Here is a 23,304-nt window from a genome sequence, read left to right as displayed (position 1 = left end):
TGACAAAGAAAACAGTGGGTGACAGAAAGAGGGTAACAGGGGCAGCAGTGGGCCCTTAGTTCCCAGGGGGCCCGGTGCACTGCACCTGCTGCAACAATGGTAGTTCCACCTCTGAAACCTACATTCATCAAACGCTGTAAACTTTCAGTTCTCAGAGTTTGATTGAAGGAACTTCAAGAGCCCCGTTCCTCCCTCTCATCGCTCCTCCCTCCCATCGCTCCTCCCTCCCATCGCTCCCACCCCCTGCGCTGCATGGTGTGAACTCAGGTCGAGCATGTGCACTAACACTGTCAGGTCAGATCTGGCAGCGTCAAATCATTCATTGGTGTGAACCGTAGGGACAGCTCCTTCTCACAGCCCTGGTAGGCACAGTGGGGGGAGGGTATTGGTCATTGCATGGCATAGGTGGACAGTGATGGATAATATGTGATCATTATGGCTCTGCCCCTCTGTACAATACCGAAATTACCAGCATTGGGTCATGGCTGCGATCATGCGATTCATTGCAAAACGCATCATCGGCCATCCGCAATGCCCACTTTTCTTAGGAAGTGGCTTGTGCTGGGCGACTGGTTGAGAGATACTCTTCACGGAGGCACCAGCCAAGTTTCAGATGCCACTCGGCCATTCCAGGGGAGCAGGCAAGTGATAATGATGCCAGCAATAAATCTAAGAGCTCAGGCAGGGGCACAGGTGACCCGGGCGGCCATCAGAAGTTGTGGGGCCCGGTACTGACAAAATAATCACTGGCCCTTTACCCCCTTTCGAACCCCCAGCATGGCTGGTGACACCCCTGGTATTCATAGCACAGCCTGCACTAATCCGTGGGATACACTAAAGATCGACAGGGCTTGAGTTGACACATGTAATAGGTTGACAAAGGAGAAGGTCGATAGTTAAAAAGTCGACATGAATTTTTCACATTTATTTTTTACAACATGTGGTATTTCATACCTTACCAGCCTCTAGGCCAGTACACTGATACGGCGTCCATGTTGACTTACGTCGAAGTTCGGAACAAAAGAATGTGAAAAACCCATGCCAACCTTTTGATTGTCGACCTTCCAACCCTGCTGACCTTAGCCATGTCGACCTATTTCATGTGTCAACCTAAGCCATGTTGACCTTTTTCGGTTGACTTCAGGTATGTCAACATTTATTGTGTCGACCCTGTACTCATTCTACCTCTACATTGCTTCAAGGGAAATGTGAGCTTCGTTTAGGACAAATGGTAGACTCTCGTTCTGGGCCCCTTTTCTGTTTGGGGCCCAGGACTGGAATCCTGTCAGTCTGCCCCTTCCCCCCCCCCCCCGATGGCAGCCCCACAGGTGACGCATAGATGACTGCACCCCAGCATACAGGGGATCACCTGCATCTTTCTTGCCTTCAATTGTGCAGTAGTCCTAAGGTTTCCAAGTCGGGTTCCTGTTCAGATAATTTAATGCCCAGTGTACAAATCGATGACAAACTTTCATTTTCTTGTAAAATAGAAAATGGTAACCAAAAGCGTACTGATCCTTTCAATATATATATATTTTTTTATTGGAGTATATATACATATATAATACACAAAAATACAGTAAAAAGTTTCGTAATCAATAGACGGCACTTAAAAAAAATTCACATGACCTGGAAATATTGTCACCCCACAAAGGCCGGGGATAGTCTTGCTGCAGCGGGAAAGGGAAATCTTGATCTACAGTAGTTTTATGGAAGTAATGACATCATTACAATTCTACGCTCATGCGGTTATGTCATACTGTAAATACCGCCACCGTATTTGGCTTTTGGTTCATTTGTCTGTCACTGTATTACCAGGCTTGTTGGCTTGTTGGCTTCGCTATCCTATTGATTAGGATCAGTTAGAAAAACGTTAGTTATCTATTAAATTCAATAATAAAAATAATTTCAATTCAAAATATTGTTCATCTTGAGTCAAACGTGTAGACTTTAAAAGTTTTGTTAACATGTTCAAACAGGAAAATATCAATTTTACTATATACATTTGAATGAGAACTTTTAAACGAAGATACGGACCCCCTCGCATACTGATTGTTCTTTACAGTAACTCAATTTATATTTTTCCTTTTGATCATCACAATATGATGCTGTCAGGAACCACTGTCAATTAATAATTCCTTGCATCACGCTTTAGGAAGGATGGAGACATGGACCCTTATTCAGATCTGATCGCAGTATAAAATGGGCAAAACCATGCTGCACTGCAGGTGGGGCAGATGTAACATGTGCAGAGAGAGAGAGTTAGATTTGTGTGGGTTATTTTGTTTCTGTGCAGGGTAAATACCGGCTGCATTATTTTTACACTGCCATTTAGATTTCAGTTTTAACCCACCCCACTCAAATCTAACTATCTCTGCACATGTTACATCTACCCCACCTGCAGTGCACATGGGCCCTTATTCTGATCAGTGCGGCCAGATCCGAATATGCGGCCAGCACCGTGCGTCCTAAACCCCGCCTTCCATACGGATCGCCAACTCCGTCCGTACGCGGTAAGAAGCTGTCCGAACGGACCGCACGTGTATTTCTCATGAATACACCTCCTCCATCTCAGGGAACCTCCCCCATCATTCGATGGTCGCAGAACATTGAATGCAGGGCCGAGTGGTCCGCCAGCTCCCGTAACCTCAGACCACTCGGGCATTTCTCGTGCAAAAGCAGGGATCTGGGCGGGCGGCTGACATCTGGCAATGTCATATGTCCGCCCCCTACACGTGCGTCACGGCCACATTACCATACGTACGCCCAGCGTTTGCATGGGAACGCCCATGAAACGCGGGGTGTAAACATATGGTAATGAGCCCAAACAGCCCTTCACACCCCTCTCCACCCCCTGTTCGTAGTGTACACATTTCATGCGGAATGTGGCCGTGCGTCCCGCTCACACATGCGCAGAGACGCCTCTGCACATGCGCGGACACAAAACATCGGCGGCACGAACGCACGTGGATATTACCGCACCAACCAGAATAAGGGCCATGGTTTTGCCCATTTTCAGAACAAATTTGTACTGCGATCAGATTTGAATAAGGGCCATGGTCACTGGGTCAACTCAAAATGTTGACATGAGTTTTTAAAGTTTTTTTTTTTGAGTCGACATGTGCTGACAGGCTTTAGCCATGTCAACCTATTTCAGGTGTCCACCTAAGCACTATTGACCCAATGCATGTCGACCTAAATATGTTCATCCCAATGACCCATACCTGTAATGCGCCTTCAGTCGTATGGCTTCAGATTTTTGGCTTTATTGGTCCCTGTGAATCAGTAATATTTGGAGGGAACAGTTCATTTCACACATTCGCCACTTTTTTTCTAAGGTCCCCCTAAATGTAATATCTAAATATGCGTAAGTGCAAATACTGTTTTGTCCCATCACGTGTCTAGTTTTGAATAAGTGCCCCGATTGTTACGGGATAGGACGGCAGCATCTACAAGCCAAGTTTTAGGTCTGTTCACGGGGTCATGTGTGTGAATCGGAGGGGTGCCTTTGTTATATGATATACAGCAGGAAGTTTTCTTTTTGCAAGCAGAAATTATTTAAATATGATCCAGAGGGAAGGGCATAGGCAAACGCATGGGGGGGGGGGGTTCCAGTTGCCCAGAATCCCTGCTGCACCACAGTCTGGCCAGCATGCACTACATCCAGTATAGAGGGCTGAATGGAGCTATGGCAAATGCCCGGTGGCAGCAGTCATCCTCATTATACACCTCATCCCAGAACATTCAGGAAGCTTCCAAAAATCATGTGGCACTCCCGACCCCACGACAATTAAGATAATTCTCCTGGAGCCAGCCGCACCCCGCCACTCAGCCACCTAATTGCAGACCAACTGTGCAGCTGCGCCCCCACCCACTGCCATTTTTGCGGCATCATGCCACTTTCCAGCCTCCGTTGACAAGCTACGTCGCTCCACATTGCCCGCTGCTGCGCTGTCCTCACTGCCCCCCTTTTGCTCATTTTGTGTGTTTGAATAGTATAGGATGATTACCTATTTCACCCATTTCAGAAGAAGTAGACTGAGTCTTGTTAGGAGGGGGGGGGGGACATATGTTGTGGCCTATCCCAAAAAATCAGGTAATGCCCCTTAGTCTGCTAAATGAAACCTTGTTACTGCGTGTGGTGGAATACTTATAGGTACCGCCACCTAGACCAGCAAACAACAAGTTCTGAGGATTAAAAAAACAGCATTTGCACTATACATTTGCATTCTTGCACTTTTATGAGTCAGTCTTGGGGTCCGATTCAGGCCTGGTGGCTAGGCTGTGTTTATTTGGATCCTAGCAAGCAGGTTAGCGCTCATGCCATGTGACATCATCCGCCCTCCCCGGAGCAGGCAGGGGAACGCCCGCAGTTTTTGTGCCCATAAAACGTCGGGTGCCCACCCTGAAAAGCCCCCTGCCTGTGAATCAGGCAGTGAGCGCCCGGCGATTGAAAATATCACCGAAGGTGCTTGCTGGGGGGTCTGCACATGCCCAACCATCAACAGAGGGGACAAATTCGCTTCCCTACGAGCAGGTGTGAATCGGCCCATTTAGTGACTAGTAGTATGTGATGGACACTGTCATAAATATGGCAGTAGACAGTGAGCAATTTCTGAATTTAATTTTCCGTAAACAGAGTTATTCTATTGCATGATAATTCAGGTCCATCCTTTTGGACAACACTTCAAACTATTGTCTCCTTTCAGGGAGGGGTTTCGTCTTAGTAAAAAAAAAAAAGCATGTTTAGATAGAGAATTCCATTATATAGCCTCAGTAATATTTGGCTTGTATACAATATATCCACAACATGTATTAAAAATAAGAACTATATTTTTATAAGTTTAAAAATTCCCTTAAAGTTGTTTTTTGTAAAATTACTAAAACAAACCGACCATCTCCGACATTCAGTGTAAACGTATTTTTCATACAAATATCAAAACAGCCCCAAAAAAAAAAGCGCTAGCACTGTTATACAGAGCCCTTGGTAAATGACACATATCTGTTAAAAAATAATAAACAAGTTTGGTTTAATTCGGGGATTGCGTTGTGCTGTTCCATTCGGCCTTTGTTTACTAGGTCACATTTCTGAGAGCCGGATAATTAGCTAATTAGACCACGACACATGTTTTGATATGTGTTTCCTATAGTGTACATCTGGAGACCCAGTTAAATTAAAATTCATTAAAGAATACCAAAAAAAAAAGAAATGAAAACTTTACAAAAAAAATGTTTTTGGAAGTATAGTTCTGCAAACACTGATGGAATACATGTCTATGAGAAACACATCAACGATCCTCTCACATTAATCTAATTTAGCATAGGAGGCTTCCAGTTCCGCTAGCGGCGTACCGGTACGGATCTTTAGGCTGCGGAATCAGGGTAACCCCAGAGCACTTAAGCCTGTTTACTCCGCACAATGAAATATCATTCTTTGAGTTAAATGTTTCATGAACTTTTCTTTTTTAGGCTTGGCAGGGTTTAAATAATGAAGAACGTACGAGCATCAATAAAAAATGCTGTTTGTGTCTCCAAGCGCCATTGTCTGCAATCTCAGTCTTCTTAGAAAGTGAAGGCGTAGACCACTCCTACGACCACGATATTTCCAATGGTGGCGATGATGGCGATCCATAATAATATGGCGTCGTTAGAGGAATTGGCCGGCTCTTCTGGTGGGCTTTGGGCGTAAGAGGCTGCGTGAACGTTGGCCGAAGAGTTAAATAAGGAATATTCCGTGCCAAATTCGTCGTTGGGCGAATCCATGAAGGCCCCTCCCATGACAGGGAGCTGCAGGATAAAATAAATAGAAAGCATCAAAATTGGTTCATCTGTAACCTCACTCTTACGGCTAGGATGCATTGAAGTCCAAGTTCGGCGAACATGCGGGATGCCGGTGGAATTCAGGGTTTTTTAAAAGCAGGGCTCATTCTCAAGGCAAAAACCATACAAAAACATCCCGGTTTGGCTGGTATCTTGCATGACGCCGAACTTGGACTTCCCAACATCCCACCTTACATGTTCAAAGTCGTCTGTATGGAAAACGACATTGTCATCTTTAAACTGGTTGCCCACATATTTTATAAATTAAAAAAAAATGTACAACGTAAAACCTGGAAAATCTGGTACTTGATTTAAAAAAAATAAAACACATTCCGAAGAGCAGTTGTGAACACCATTCCAAGAATCGCAATGGCCAAGTAGTGTCTAGTTGCGATGAGAAGACAGAGAAGAGCCTTTCTTAGAATCCCGCCCACCTGAAAATTAAATGAGTTAAACTAAGTGTGCTGCCATCTTTCTTTTTACACTGCTGCTGACTGTGGGCTCATTGCAACCATTAGGGGGAGATATGAGCAGTGCTCTGCAGCAGCATCAGTGTGCACGGCCCAGGAAGTACACAGCAAGGTCGTAACTACCATAGGTGCAGGGGGTGCAGCTGCTTTGGGGCCAGGAGCTGAGAGGGGCCCACTTTGCCTGTCAAAGTATCATGTACTATATACTTTTTCCAGCATTAGTTGATGAATAGGCTCCCTAACAAACTTTTGCTATGGGGCCCACATGTATCTAGTTACGCCACTACACAGCATATTAATAACAACTAACAAAACTTTATTAAACACCCACTGGGAGCTAGAAAACACATAAATCTGCCACCCCACACCCCTATCCAATAAATAAAACAACAAAGAACGCCATTCCCCCAGCCCCTCTGTCTCTGGGAATCGACGCTGTGCTCATGTGCACAGCGTCCATTCACCACTTCAGCACTGAGCAGGCAGGGCTACCAATTGCCCTACCACCCCCCACACACACACACCACGAGACACTGCCAGCTGCGGGCAGGATGCAGGACCGTCCCGCGATTATCAGGCCAGTTGGGAGGTATGCTCTTCAAGGCTTTGTACTTCTCCCTCTTTATCTACCTACACTTCTGCAAGCATTAATTAGTCTGCTCCTTTGTAGCAGAGATATTATAGACTTTCTCTGTTTGGTTATAAGTAAGGCACAGTGCCAGAATCCAATCAGTAGTGACAAAGAGAGATCATTTTGAGCTCAACACAGATCAATGAGACAAATAGATTTATACTTCTTAAAGCTTTATCATATCTGCATATAACACTCTGTTTTAGTACACTGAGATTCTTCATTGCTTACGGTGCCCAGAGGATGTATGAATAAAAATAAACAAGACCATCTTAAAGTATAATCAGGGGTGGCTCCAGAGGGGGTGGGGGCTGCTGCACAGTTCAACATTCAAATAGGAGAACCACACCAACTGCCACTGACTGCAAATCCAATCTGACTCACTGGCAGTGAGTGTTGCTCCCCTATTTGAATTTTGGGCTATGGTAGGGAGAACTGGAGCATTTATGCGCTGGAGGTCACAGCATACCAGATGAATTCCATAGGCAAGCGTAATTACAGGTACAGTAAGTAGGCTGCTGCCTGTAATTACGCTTGTCTATGGAATTCATCTGGTGTGCTGTGACCTCCCCATGTATGTGATCCTTGTCACAATTGTCACACGCTTATACCAATTTTGCAATGCCTCTAAAACCCAGCTTATTGCCGTGATAACCTGGGTCGGGGCTCAATGAAAAAGAGTCCCAAATAAACCCTGGGTCCTGTGATAATCCTTCCTGGGTAGTTACCAGGGTTGGTCTCAGTGTATACTGTCCCTTTACACCATGCCCTAAAAATGATTGGCGCTTAAAAAAAAAAAAAAGACATCCAAATTCGGCCAGGAACCTGCACCTCCAGCCAACTCGGACGTCATTATATCCAGCTCATTGTTGAACAGAATCCAAGGTGTCTCTGTGTCTGATGCGGAATTTCACACACCGGGCCGGGATGTGACAAATCCCACTGCCAGATACTATTAAAATTTCATGGCTCCGCTGATACCTTTCCACCTTCTCCGGAAATCGTGGGTCATGGGAAAATGACGGATAACTCATGACCTAACGCTCTTTCTTCTTAAGAAAGTATTTCCATAATTCCTTCAGAAAACAAAAAGATAACTGAACAGTTATCTTTTATCTGAACAGTTATCTTATCAGAACATTTTGATTCAAAGGTAAAAACATCTTCTTGGCATAACACGTGATATTCAAGGGAAGATATCTGCCTGACGTTATCCTCTCAACCACCACCCGGAGGGAGAAGATGCTGCGCCACCGCTGGTAAGTTATAGCAATTGGGGGGTGCCGACGTGCGAGGGGGGGTGCCGGCGCGCAAGGGAGTGCCGGCACATGATTGCCAGCGCGTGAGGGGGGGTGCCGGTGGGGGCCCGGGCTGAAGGTCAGACCCGGGCCCCAACATTACTAGTGGCGGCCCTGCCCCCATGCCTCGATTCTGGAGAATCACTGAAAGCTTAGTATCTAAGGATATATTCTACCCCTGTGGGTCTATGTTATACATAGTCTGCAAACTGCAGGCTTTAGTGGGTTCCTGGCGAGTCTAAAAGGCCTTTTAAATGAATGCTACATGAAAATATCGGGCATATTCTCTAGGTTCCAAGCAATGACTGTAGGTCGCAGGCTATTACATCTACCTCCATAGGACTGTGAATGCACAGTGAAGGATCAGAACCAGTGGCAGAATTTAACTAGGGGCTGTAGGCATTGTTGGACTAATGGCATGAAGGGCTCAGTAGGAGAAGTCAATGGTAGGGGTGATGCTTAGGTGGTATGGCCAGCAGCCATAGTGGATTGACTAACCACTATAGAGGACATAATGTGTAGACAAAATGGTTACTGCATTGTATGGGCTGTTCATCTATGTTCATACCTTCCAACTGTCCCAATTACCGCAGAACCGTCATAATTTTTCGTGACTCTCCCGCACCCCTCCCACGGTTTGGTTCAGTTGAGAGACTTCCCTGCCACAAGGGAGAATATTCACTGAAGGGAGAGAGACAGGGGGCATGGCCAGCAGCTCCTAGAGCACTGGCCATGCCCCCACAGCAGTAAAACAAGGGCATGGCTTAGCAGGAAGAGCAGTGCTCATAGACCACACCCCCTACTTGTGAGGCAATGCGCCCTAAAATCCGGGCATGCCTACGGCGCACACAAATTTCCCAACTGACAGGGGAAGAAGTTGGGAGGTATGAATGGTATGAATGTTCCTGTTCTAGCAGGTAACTTCCCAATAAAAGAGTAACAATTTATACTCAACTACACCGTCTGAAACTTACGTTAGAAGAGGAGACGGCCAGTCCTGCCCTGGCTCCAGGACTACAACCACATACAGGGACTTCCTAGCAGTGGCAGTGATTTTCCATTGGAAGCACTTCCTGCTGATCACAGCCTCACAGACAGTGCCCCTTTGGGGCTGCCAGTCTAGAATGCAATAGCATCGAGTTTCCCATGAAAAGCCACCCCCCTGTTATTATGGCAGCTCTAAGGGCTGCAGCCCAAGCAGTCCCTAGAAACCAGCCTGTTTGCAAATTAAGCCCCACCTTTGGATTTAGACTCCACCTCCCACTGCCGCCAGACTTAAGCTCCACCTCCCACTTGGCCAGACATGTGGTACCATAGTGCTGTACAGTGCAGTATAGCAGGCCCGAAAAAACTAAATAAACATATATAAACAGGCTGTGGCAACTTAATGAATATTAAAATTGTTTTACGACAAGTATCAGAAAGGCTTATTGTGTGAATTTTATTCAAATAGTTTGGTGGCTATAAGTAAGAAAGACGTAGGGGTTCATTTACTTATGAAGAGGGATGTTGCCCCTAGCAACCAATCAAATTCTATTATCTTGTAGAAGGTTCTAAAAAAGTAAGAAGTAGAATCTGATTGGTTGCGATCATCAACATTCCATCTTCAGTAGAACTCCCAACTTGGTCAATGTACTCTGTAGTGCTCAGATCAATAGTATAGAACGAGGTAACGTCTATCGCAAAACAAAGATCAATGGTACAAATGAAGCTCCTATCTCATTTGACACAATTTGTTGTTGAAAAAAAAAGGCTTAATTTGTGTAATCGATCCTTGGAAACACACACTAACAATAACATATGTCCACTGACTCTGAATGCTAAATTAGCTTAATTAGATTCAAAGGCGTTTCTTACTTTAACCCCTGTGAGTGGCAACGTTGCTGTAAGAGATGTGCAAAATATCCGCTAAGAATGCCCGGGTCAAAGTCGAGGAATATGAAACACTTTAGTTATTGTCGGCAAATGATCTGAAGTCAATTCATTGAAGTTTTGTTAACCATTTGAGTGCCGAGTGAATTGGTCAAACTAGGTGTGAAAATTGCCAAGCAAACATTTTTATTCATCATAAGGACCTGTAATATTCACCTTATATAGAAAATATCGGTACTTGTTTCCTAGCACGGCGCTCCCGATTCTGATCGAAGTGCATCGTATACAATCGCATCGCATACAATATAGCGGCATACGATGCATGCGATGCGATTCGATTTTTAATTGTACAAGCACCCTGATGGGTGCTTACAATGTTAAATGCACCCCCATTGTCAATGCCACCCCCACTATCAACGCCACCCCGAAGCGTGGTGAGCGCAGCGAGCCCATGAGGGGCGGCGGTACGCATCCTCCGACCTTTTCATACCCCCACTATCCACGTCAGCGTGGAGTTGATTTTAGATAGCCCGAAGCATGGCGAGCGCAGCGAGCCCCGCGAGAGGACACAGATTGCTTTACATGTATTCCGCGTCCCCTCGCGGGGCTCGCTTCGCTTGCCACGCTTCGGGCTCGTATTACGCGTCCCCACGCGGGGCTCGGTGCGCTCGCCACACTATCTAAAATCAACTCCACGTGGATAGTGGGGTATGAAAAGGTCGAAGAACGTGTTCCGCCACCCCTCGGGGGCTCGCTGCGCTCGGCTTGGCGTTGATAGTGGGGACAATGGGGGTGCATTTAACATTGTAAGCACCCATCAGGGTGCTTGTACAATTAAAAATCGCATTGCATGCCATTTTCTGGCATGCAATGCTTTGCGATATTTCATTACAAGCACTCCTGTTAATTTAAGGGGAATATCGCATCGCACACCACTACATATAAGTACATTATGCGATGGGCGCCATGCTAGGAAACAAGTACCGAAATATCTTTTTCTTTTTTTTTTACACATTTGTTCATTTGAATTTATATAACAAATTGGAGGGACGCTGGTATTTTTAGCGGATATTGTGCACATCCTCTCACAGATGTTGGCACTCCAAAGGGTTGAACATTGTACCGAAAAAAGAACAGTCGCTGTTATCACTGCCATTTTTTCAGCTGATATTTTGCACATCTCTCAAAGCAACGTTGGCACTCAAAGGGTTAATGAAACCTGAAAGAAATGAGCACTTTATTTAAAATGATAAAAGCAGCACATTGAAAAAATGTTTTAGAATAGCTCAACAAACCACATGCCATATTTACTTATCCTCCCCGAAATGGCCAGAGGGTACCCAAAAATGTCTGGGTGGCACTTGGCCATGCATTTTGATAATTACTGCCCTTACCCTGTTTACTCTGTGGGAGACCACACAGGTTTAGCGCTGCCTCTGATTAAAAACCCTCCCATGATGAGGCCGCTTCTGGTGCTGCCTGAGAAGCATGTGATGAGCTCCACCAATCAGAGCTCAGCACAATCCTCTCAGCCTCTGACTTCTTGTGCAGTCTCATGGGACAGTCTCAACTCCCTGTAATGCACTGCACACTTGTGCAGTCGGTGTACCGATGCTCAGCACTATTAATCATTGTCACATTGGCAGATGGGCGAAGCTGCAGCATTACCCCTCTCCCATGCACAAAATCTTGAGCTAAAAAAAAATGTAATTTTCTTTTTAAATTTATGCCAACCACAGAAGGGCCCTAGATAGAGGGGGTCTAGGGGTACTGACCCCCCTCAGGCCCTCCTTAATCTGGCCCTGCTCAGCTCTGATGTGTACACTAACACAACCCCTTGCGGTTGGCAGCACAGCAGCCGAAAAATTATTCAATGGTCGTTCTCCGTCAAATGATTTTTCTACAGTTCGCTAATAAAAGACATTCTAGATCAAGATTCTGGGTCCAAGCCGGCCTTGCGATCTGAAGGCGGTATTAGAGACCCCCAGGGTGGTGCAGAGAAGAACAGATACCTCCTGGCACCGCTTACCTCAAGTGGTTTTACTTCCACTGCGCAAGCTCCGTAACTGATCACACACAAGTGAAAGCGCTGCAGAGCTGCACGCGCTGAAGCTGTGTTGGCTTTTGACATAGACAACCTTTCGTCCATAAGCAAACGCATGGAGGGGGGGGGGGGCGGAGGTTTCTGGTTGCCTTAAATTATGACAATAGCACTGGTATATAATATGACAGTGACGTGCGGTGAGGTCATTGCCTGGGGAGGCAATAACCTCACCGCACGTCACTGCAGTGCCTGTGTGGTATACAGCACCAGTGTGATATACATCACCTGTGTGTATACAGTCAGGGCCGGTGTCAGCCCTGTCAGCGCCCCAGGCACCCCCCCGCTCGTGCGCCTCCCTCTCCCCTCCGCTCACCCACTCGGAGGGGGGAGGGAGGGTGCGGGCGCTCCCCGCAGGTTGCCGTGGATTGTCTGTCCAGCACATGGGGGATGGGGGCAGCGGGCGCCTGTAGCGAAGATTGCCGCTCTGACTGTCCAGCACGGGGCTCCAGGGGGTGTGGGTGCGAGCGCGGGGGACAGCGGGTTTAACACTGATGCCGGCAGAGAGGGGTGCGGACGCTCCCCGCAGGTTACCTCTCTGCGACATCACAGAGTGGGGATCAGCGGGTGGCTGCGTGGATTGCCGCCGGTACATGCGCCCCCCCCCCTCCCTCCCCTCCCACCACCCGGCGGACTCACCTGTCCTCGGCGGTGGCGGCGGCCAGTCCTTTCGGCGGTGAGACGGGTGAGTGACATCTGCTTTCTCCCTGCAGGTGCCGAACTCCCCGCTGCCCGCGCTGCTGCATCCCTCCAGGGCCCTGCATGTATGTGATTGGACAGCGGATCCAGCACTGGATCTGCTGGCCCAATCACATCTGGGGGCGTGCGTTTATACTGGTGCCGCTGTCATTGCGGCATCAGTATAAGTGCCGCTTCCCCATTCATTTTCAATGGGCTTTTACAGCCCATTGCTGCACCCTGCCCCCTGCCCTCCCCTACCCGCCCCCCGCTGCCCGGAGTTTTAATGTTAACAGCGGGAGGCACCTCTCCCGCTGCCTCCCACCCTCACATGCAGCAGTGCAAGAAGGTGGGAGGCAGGGGGAGAGGTAGAAATGATGAAAATAATAAAAGAAGATATATAAATATCTCCTTTTTATTATTTTCATCATTATGACAGGGGAGGCTCTGCCTCCCCTGCCTCCCCTGACTGCACGTGCCTGTAATATGATCAATAGAGCCGCCACCACATCATGCAATGTAAGGGACAGCGCAGAGCTGCTGCACATGCCCAGTGTACCAGCTTCTTCTACCATATTTACTGTATGTGTGGATCTAAGCCCTGAAACATTGCAGTGGACCAGAGAGCAGCTGCCAGGAGGAAGAGACAGGAGGCTTTCCATGTAGTGGGAGAGTGGGAGCTTAGAAAGTGCAATACTGTTTGTGTATTTATTTATTATATGTTTAATCTTTTCCTGACCACTTATCATATTTAAATGTTTGAAACAGCCTATACTATAGACCTGTACTGTTCAATATTAATACGGTATTCCATGCAGTATGTAGTGTCTAAAAATACCAATTTTCAGGGCTGTTACTGCTCCCCTAGACTTTCTCCAATGCACTGCATATTGGGATATTTTTATAAAAATCCTGCGTTTACCACTGCTTTCACCTTCTACAGAAAACACATATTGCTGTGACATATCTGAGTGACAGATCAGGCAGTGACATATCTGAGTGACAGATCGTGCAGTGACCTAATGCACTCTCTTTACAAGAAATGTGTTTGCAGAGTTCCTAAGTAGAGGAAACTGAGATGAATTTTGGAGGGGGAAGGCAGCCACATGACCGTAAGATAATGGGGCGTCCAGCAATGCTTTTGACAAACAGATTTTGTTATGTGAAATCTTTCACTCCACGGAGAATACTCTATCCCAGGAATGGTTCATGTGCTCAGTATCCAGACAAAGCGGTGGCACACTAGCAAAATAGTGTCATGGGGTGCAGGGCCGGTGTGAGGCTTCTTGTTATCCTAGGCAAACTACAAACTACTGCCACCCCCTACCTTAACCCCACACTTCAACCAATACCCATTTTCCAGCCCCACAAGTGAAAGTGTAAAAAAGACGTTTTAGACGTTCCACAGCCACCACCTACGTTAAGTACAATGAGGATGACTTCCTTATAGACAGTCTTCATTTTGTGGTAAGCAGACTTGGTGGTGCCACCCAGATCCCAGAGCTTTAGGAACCTGCAAGCAGCCTAATAGCAGAGCCAGTCTCATCTTCCATCAAAGGCTTTCTGGTTCTTCTTCTTATCCACCACTAACAGAAGAGAGCAGTGGGGGTTACAGACAAAGGGTGAACTACACATCCCAGCATGCCCTGCAGCAGATTTAGCATGGGCAAATAGCAAAACTGTAGCAGGGCATGGTGGGATGTGTAGTTCAACAACAGTGGGAGAGCTGAAGGTTCCCCATCCCTGGTTTCACAAATCAAACTTGATCTACATGCCGACTGGATGTTGCTACGCAGGTATCTCCAGTTAATCTTGCCAGGGTATCCCCCTTCCCCTAGTCCTGGTGAACTCCTCCTGAGGACCTCCTCTCTGGCAACCCCCACCCCATCATTTCATTAACTGTCTAGTAACTGGTATAACTACAGTATATTTACACTAGGCGGAGGAGGGGGTGGAGATTAGTGTACCAAATCCCAAATTCCCCCTTTTTCCTGGCTTTGGTAGAGAGCTCCCAATCTCACCTCTAACAGTACAGCAAATGAGAGAAAGAGAAGCACCACCTTTAGGGTCAGATGTATCAAGCTTCAAAAAGTGACCAAGTGGGGAGTGATAATCAGCCAGCCAATCAGCTCCTAGATGTGTTTGCATCAATACTGAACTCAACAAGGCCCCCATTGCCATTTCCCCAATCCAGGGATTGACCGTTGTGTTTACCGTGTATGGGGAACCTACAGCCTATATAGGAAGATGTGTGTTATTCCAATCCCTCTGACGGAATTGGAGTTGGGTAAATTTTACCCTGTAATCTCTTCCCACTTTGATTTTTCTCTCCATATAGTTATATTACCTCTTCCGTGCTCAGCCTGAGACAGTGTTCATAAATCATTCCTGTAACTAGTGTGACAATAACAGCACGTTCCCCTACATCCCCCATAATTACCTGGACCTAGATACAACGTACAGTAACTGGAGCATCCAGCAGCAGTCTCACATACAGATACAGTCTATAATAATACCAGCATGCAAGGATTCTGTAGATTGATATTGTGCAAGGTTGGGCACGCAGGTGGGCCAATGCCTGCTGGGGGCTGACATCACATGATATCAATGCCCGCCTCCTCTTCGGTGGACACTGACGGAAATAAAAGTCAGTTTGGACTGAGTTGTGTTCTTGTACCTCCCCTCGCATAGTACAGAGGGGATTCGGTGGTGGTGGTGGTGGGGGGGGGGGGGGGGGGGGGCGACGACATTCTGCAGGGTGCCGGGCAGTATTTCTGGGCTTGCTAAGCAGCTATAAACTGCCGCTGCCTAGTGAGCCTTACTGAATCAGACCCTCAGTGCATCGTACAGTCCATGTTTTAAGGATATCTCTATGCTTGCGCGCAAAGTTACAGTAAGAATAGTTGAGGCACTAATTACATCACCTGGGGCCAGATGCACTAAGCTTCAAAAATGATAAAAAGGAGAGTGATAAACAGCCAACCAATCAGCTCCTACCTGCCATGTCACAGACTGTGTTTGAAAATGTCAGGCAGGAGCTGATTGGCTGGCTGTTTATCGCTCTCCATTTTATCACTTTTGAAGCTTAGAGAATCTGGCCCCTGGTCTGAAGCTCGGACATCCAACAATGACTCAGGTGTAAATGTACTACAGCTTCTATAGACAAAAAGCGATATTGTTCCCAATAGCCACCAATCAAATTCTGTCTATCTATTGCGCCCTAGAAAATCATAGACAGAATCTGATTGGTTGTTATGGGCAACAATACCTCTTTTAATTTGTGGAAGCGTCTTAGAGTGTATTAAAGGCCTTTTTTGGGAAACACTGGTTTAAGGGAAAACCAGGTACCGGAACATGGGATCTCACGTCCGCAAAGCTACACACATTGGGCCTTATTCAGATCTGTTTGTTTGGACCCCTTCATTGCGAGAGGTCACTTCATTTTGCGCACGTGCAGATGCCGGGTGCGTGCGCCCATGGCGAACAGGGTGTTTGCCGTGCGCACGTAACCATGTACAGGGGATAAACCAGAATAACCCCCATTGGCTGTTGAGCTTCAAATATGAAACCCTACTCTGCTCAAGCTTCGCTCCGCCATCAGTGTGCATGCAACAGTGAGTACAGCTATACCTGCTTTCTATCAATAAAACAACACAGCTGTTTAAGCAACTAGGCTGCTCATATGATTCAATCATTGGTACGTGACTATATAGGTCAATATCAGCACAGACCCACAATTTCCAACAATTATAGTCAAATAGACAATAATTATTTGAATGGCTAAAATCGAATGTCCGGGACCGGGTGTTATCCTTCTAGTAATAGGCAGAAATCCTGGCTTCCAGCTAATGTGCAGTCCCAATAACAGCCAATGCTGTTATGATACATTTGGCTTCCTGCAAGGTATAATCTGTGGACCTGCAGGAATCAGACATAACGATGATTTCCCTTCATTCTGCGATTCTAAATGTAACTGTGTGTCTGTAAGTCATTGTTAATTGGTGCTCTCTTCCGACACAGCAACACCGTTTTCCCAGTTTGTTATTTGTGCAACACAGATAGCCCGATATAGCTGGGATTATTCTGCTAAGAAATCTAGAATCTTACGATTTTATATAAGAAATATAAATGTCCTTGTTTTGCTTCCATTCACTAGGTCCAATGATTATTTTGTATCTGGAGAATATCAGATAACAGAGCCTGATTTAGGACACGAGTCTGTGTTGGTGTAAAATGTTCTGAATTATGTATAAATGCTCCGAGGATCTTTTCACATTACATTAGATCAGCAATGGGAACGCTCAGATATTTTAGCGAGGGGTAGTAACTTGAATTTAATTTAATAAAACAGATGGCTGGTTCTGCATTTGAAGCCAGATTGAACATTCTCATTGGTTCACGTAAGTGGCTCTTTCCTGTCTGATGTTGCTCTGGCTTTAGACCACAAGCGCTGTGATCGCTTCTGTTTTTAGGTGGGTTGCTTGTAATAAACCTTCTGTAAATGAAACTCAGCACCAAATGACGTTCATTTGTTTTAGTGATCTGTATTACATGGTACGGCAGCACAGGAGTAGCGGCGGTACGGCAGCACATGAGTAGCGGTGGTACGGCAGCACAGGAGTAGCGGCGGTACGACAGAACACGAGAAGCAGTGGTATGGCAAATGATGAGTAGCGGTGGTATGGCAGCACATGAGTAGCGGTGGTATGGCAGCACATGAGTAGCAGTGGTATGGCAGCATATAAGTGGTGGTGGTATGGCAACACATGAGTGGTGATGGTATGGCAGCACATGAGTAGCGGTGGTATGGCAGTACATGAGTAGCGGTGGTATGGCAGCATACAGTATAAGTGGTGGTGGTACGGCAACACATGAGTGGTGATGGTATGGCAGCAAATGAGTAGCAGTGGTACGGCAACACATGAGTAGCGGTGGTACAGCAGAACATGAGTAGTGGTGGTACAGCAGCACATGAGGAGCGGTGGTACTGTATGGCAGCATACAGTATAAGTGCGGCAACATATGAGTGGTGATGGTATGGCAGTACATGAGTAGTAGTGGTACGGCAGTACATGAGTGGCAAATGGTACGGCAGCACATGAGTAGCGGTGGTACAGCAGCACATGAGTAGCGGTGCTTTGGTAGCACATGAGTAGCGGTGGTACAGAAGCATAGGTACTTGTGTATTATCACGGCGCCCATCGCATACCAGAGCGCGATTTAAGCCCCCTATATGATTTTAAATTGTATAAGCACCCTAATGGGTGTTTTTAAGCACCCTCATGGGTGCTTACAATGTTAAATGCACCCCCCACGCCACCCCCAGTATGAACGTGAACCCGAAGTGTGGCGAGCGCAGCGAGCCCTGCGAGGGGACGCGTATTACTTTACATGTATTCCACGTCCCCTCGCGGGGCTCACTGCTCTCGCCACACTTCGGGCTCGGTGGCTCGCTGCGCTCGCCACACTATGTAAATCAACTCCACGCCGACGTGGATAGTGGGGGTATGAAAAGGTCGGAGGACGCATACCACCGCCCCTCGCGGGCTCGCTTCGCTCGCCACGCTTCGGGTTCACGTTCATAGTGGGGGTGGCGTTTGGGTGCATTTAACATTGTAAGCCCCCATTAGGGTGCTTATACAATTTATAATCGCATTGCATCACAATGTATGGCATTGTATGCCATATACAATGCCATACAATTTTAACATTGTATGACATCGGGGGACATCGCGGAACATCGGGGAACATCGGGGAACATCGCATCGCATAGCATCGCATGCCTTATGGTCTGCGATGCGATGGGCGCCGTGATAATACACAAGTACCGAAGCATATAAATGGTGGTGTTACGGCAGCACATGAGTAGCAGTGGTATGGCAGCACCTAAGTGGCAGTGGTATGGCAGCACCTAAGTGGCAGTGGTATGGCAGCACATGAGTAGCAGTGGTACAGAAGCATATAAATGGTGATGTTAATGCTAAGTGGCGGAGGTGCGGCAGCACATGAGTAGCAGTGGTATGGCAGCACATGAGTAGCGGTGGTATGGCAGCACCTAAGTGGCAGTGGTACAGCAGCACCTAAGTGGCAGTGGTATGGCAGCACCTAAGTGGCGGTGGTACGGCAGCACATGAGTAGCAGTGGTATGGCAGCACATGAGTAGCGGTGGTATGGCAGCACCTAAGTGGCAGTGGTATGGCAGCACCTAAGTGGCGGTGGTACGGCAGCACATGAGTAGCAGTGGTATGGCAGCACATGAGTAGTGGTGGTATGGCAGCACCTAAGTGGCAGTGGTACGGCAGCACATAAGTGGCGGAGGTACAGCAAAGTACAGCCGGAACAGCACAGATCATGCTGTCTAATGGGGATATTTTTATCAACTTGGAAACATGGAAATTTTGCCCTAACTTGTCTTCGGGGATTACATGCGGATGGCCGGCGGTTATGGTATAACTGATCGGCGATGTCTAGATCACATGGTCAACCACTCATGGTCTAACGCATCTGGTTAGACACCTAAAATGGTTAGCAGTGTCTAGATCAACAGCGACAGAAGATTGACACAAGCAAAAGGACGACAGCAACGTGGTCAGCAGTGGTTGACACAGGTCATGTGACGTCAGCCGCCCAAACCGAACAGGCATTGACCCCCTTGTGGTACCAGGGAAACGCTCAGTGTTTTCATGGGGACACCCATGAAATGTCCCCTGCCCATGCGAACACCTCGGCCGGTGTGACACTCGCTGAAGGCGTCCGCACAGGGAGACTCGCACAGTCAGGACAGGGGCTGAATTTGTCCCCTCTGAATCAGGCCCTCTAAGCATTGGCGACAGGCTCCTCTAACAACCGTCTGAATACGTTTCCTCCCAGCTGTGTAAGTCTGCACCATGACCTACAGGCCATTGTATCTCCATAGACCAGGCATTAAGATTGTGCAAGGAATGAGATGCTCAGTGCGGGCCCCTATAGATGCTGCTATACTCCACAACATGCCTGTGATATCTATCCACACCAGGCAGACCATCTCTGTTTACTGGTTCAACATTCCCAGGAACGCTCCATACTTTTTCAAGACATTGCTGACAGTCTCCATAGCAACAGCTCCACTCTACATGAATTGGAATTTTTTTTCGGCAGCAAATATCACTCAACTCCTTGAACATGGGCGATGCATGCAACGATGAATCAGGCCCTATAAGAGCAGCCGGAGACAACAAAGTGACAGCTTACAGAATGCATTACTCTGAGATATCACATCCTAAACTGCCAGCAGAAGTAGGGCAGACAGGGCAGAGGGAACGGCTGCATGGACACTAGCCCTCAGGGTAAGAACATGCAGATCCTGGCTCTCGGGGCATGAGTAGAGGTATTTTACATATTTAGCCACCATGAGTTACTAATCTGGATGCCTGGTCTACATGACTGTGGGTTTTATACCTCTTCCTCTACACTTGTATTATTTGCTGGTAGTGATCTGCGTCTGTTATATGCATATAAAGGGCATGTTGGAAACACCAGCAGGGGGCAGTGTGACACGTTTGAGTGTTTGCCAGTGTAAGTACTGTATGTGGGAGGATGTTTCATTTTCATAACAGAAAAGTGTTTTTTTCAGAAACATTAACCCACATGTTCTCAAAGTCGGTCCTCAGGACCCTGCACAGTGCATGTTTTCCAGGTCTCCTCACAGAAGCATGTGAAATAATTAGTTTTACCTGTGGATCTTTTAAAATGTGTCAGTCAGTAATGAGTGCACCTGTCGGATGACCTGGGAAACGTGAACCGTGGGACTGAGTTTAAGAACCACTGCATTAACCCATACATTTGGATTATGAGTGCATACACCTGTAACCTGTGGATAATGAGGGTATACACCGGTAACCTGTGGATAATGAGGGTATACACCTGTAACCTTTGGATGATGAGTGTATACACCTGTAACTCTGGATGATGAGTGTATACCCCTGTAACTCTGGATGATGAGTGTATACACCTGTAACCTGTGGATAATGAGGGTATACACCTGTAACCTTTGGATGATGAGTGTATACACCTGTAACTCTGGATGATGAGTGTATACCCCTGTAACTCTGGATGATGAGTGTATACACCTGTAACTCTGGATGATGAGTGTATACCCCTGTAACTCTGGATGATGAGTGTATACACCTGTAACCTGTGGATAATGAGGGTATACACCTGTAACCTGTGGATAATGAGGGTATACACCTGTAACCTTTGGATGATGAGTGTATACACCTGTAACCTGTGGATGATGAGTGTATACACCTGTAACTCTGGATGATGAGTGTATACCCCTGTAACTCTGGATGATGAGTGTATACACCTGTAACTCTGGATGATGAGTGTATATACCTCGAACTCTGGATGATGTGTGTATACACCTCGAACTCTGGATGATGAGTGTATACACCTGTAACTCTGGATGATGAGTGTATACCCCTGGAACTCTGGATGATGAGTGTATACACCTGTAACCTGTGGATAATGAGGGTATACACCTGTAACCTGTGGATAATAAGGGTATACACCTGTAACCTTTGGATGATGAGTGTATACACCTGTAACCTGTGGATGATGAGTGTATACACCTGTAACTCTGGATGATGAGTGCATACCCCTGTAACTCTGGATGATGAGTGTATACACCTGCAACTCTGGATGATGAGTGTATATACCTCGAACTCTGGATGATGAGTGTATACACCTCGAACTCTGGATGATGAGTGTATACCCCTGTAACTCTGGATGATGAGTGTATACACCTGTAACTCTGGATGATGAGTGTATACACCTGGAACTCTGGATGATGAGTGTATACACCTGTAACCTGTGGAGGATGAGTGTATGCTCCTGGAACTCTGGATGATGAGTGTATATACCTGGAACTCTGGATGATGATGGTATAAGATGGTCCCGGAAATCGTGTCCCCTTCCTGGCCCCCAGAAAGGGAGGCAAGTCTCCTGGAATGTAGGCAGTCTCCCATGCCCCCCCCCCCCCCCCCCTCGGCAGGGGATCCCGTGGGACAAATGACATGAATAGCTTATTAGTAGCCCCACCACTGCTGTGCAATGTCTGAAATACTGGCATTGCACAGTGGGGGCATGGCCGGGTGCCGGACGGGGTCCTGACAGGCATTTACCCGACGCCGGGATCCCAACTGTCAAAACACCGACAGCTGGGTTCCCGACGGCCGTCGGCTATTTTCTCTTGTGGGGGTCCACGACCCCCATAGAGGGAGAACAGAATAGGTGTCTCGCGTACGAAGCCACCGTGCCCGCAGCGTGGCGAGCACAGCGAGCCCGCAAGGGGCTTAGTTGCGCTCACCATGCTGTCTGGGTCCGGCCAGTCGGGATCCCGACGTCGGGCTAATGACTGTCGGGATCCCGACTGTCGGACCCCTGTACCACACCGCGTGGCCATAAGGACACAATTGCACTGGTCACGCTCCCAAACTTGATGTTCCGTTGGCGGCCTCACCCCATCCCGTCCGTGAGTGGCTCCGTAAAGAACTTCTATCTTAGTATATTAACCCCTGAGAAAATGGACAAGATTTCTGAGGCACCTTAGGCAAGGATTGTACGTATTCTGGTCAGTAACATCGAGGAAGGAGGGGGTGGTGGTTACCTGGGCCCGGGTCTGCTGGAGGGGCCCGGGCCTGCTCCCCCCCCCCCCCCCCCCCACCAACTGCTCAGTGCCCTGTGCTGAGCTGAGGAAAGAGACAGCTGCGGCGGAAGCCTGTCCTTCCTCCCTATTGTTTATTTTTTCCCATGGGGGTGTGGCCCCTCCACTGTCAGCGACCCCTGATTCTGGTTATACTTTGAAGGTAGAGGTGACAGGACTGGATGTGAGAAACAAATCAGGGTTCTCTGTTATGTGTGAAGCCAAGGAAACAAGGACATTATAGGTGGTAAGGGAGAACTGAGGGCGCTAGTGATCTTGTGAGATGGGAATACAGGGAGTTTAGTTGATACAAAAGCAACGGTTGGATTCTGAACTGTGGCCCCTGATTTGGACCCTTGCAATTTTAATAAATCAAAATACACAATCATCCCAATGCCACCCACTAGGAATGTACATCATGTATTATTATACCGTGGGATTGGTAAGCGAGACTGCAGCTCCAGTGCTCCAGTTACACTGGAAGAAGCTCAGGTAATTATGGGGGATGTAGGAGAACATGCAGCTATTAGCTCGCACTATTTATGGGAATGATTTATGAGCACGGTCTCAGGCTGAGAAGGGACCTGCGCTGTGGACGCCACGCTGTATGAAAGCTGTGGGGAGGATACAATATACAGCTACAGTACAAGGAGAGGAAAATGAATAGGTGGAAGAGAATGTGGTTAATATTTAACCAGCTCTGCCTCAGTCAGAGAGATATAAATGACAAAAACTTTTCTCTACTGGATGTA

The 23,304-nt window shown here is 47.3% G+C and overlaps 1 protein-coding gene across 1 annotated transcript in view; it reads right to left on the bottom strand.

Annotated features, from left to right (window-relative positions):
* Positions 1-1,512: 1,512 nt before the first annotated feature.
* Positions 1,513-23,304, bottom strand: part of C12H14orf132 (chromosome 12 C14orf132 homolog) — a 65,759-nt gene continuing 43,967 nt past the window's right edge. The window contains exon 2 of the mRNA XM_083167086.1: positions 1,513-5,787. Within this exon, the coding sequence (XP_083023212.1) occupies positions 5,563-5,787 (225 nt within the window). The 3' untranslated portion in view covers positions 1,513-5,562. The remainder of the gene's footprint in view (positions 5,788-23,304) is intronic.

Source organism: Crinia signifera, chromosome 12 (genome assembly GCF_055691185.1).
Source record: "Crinia signifera chromosome 12, ASM5569118v1, whole genome shotgun sequence".
NCBI classification, from domain to species: domain Eukaryota; kingdom Metazoa; phylum Chordata; class Amphibia; order Anura; family Myobatrachidae; genus Crinia; species Crinia signifera.
Note: the sequence above shows the minus strand (reverse complement) of the source record. Positions and strands in the feature narration are given on the sequence as shown.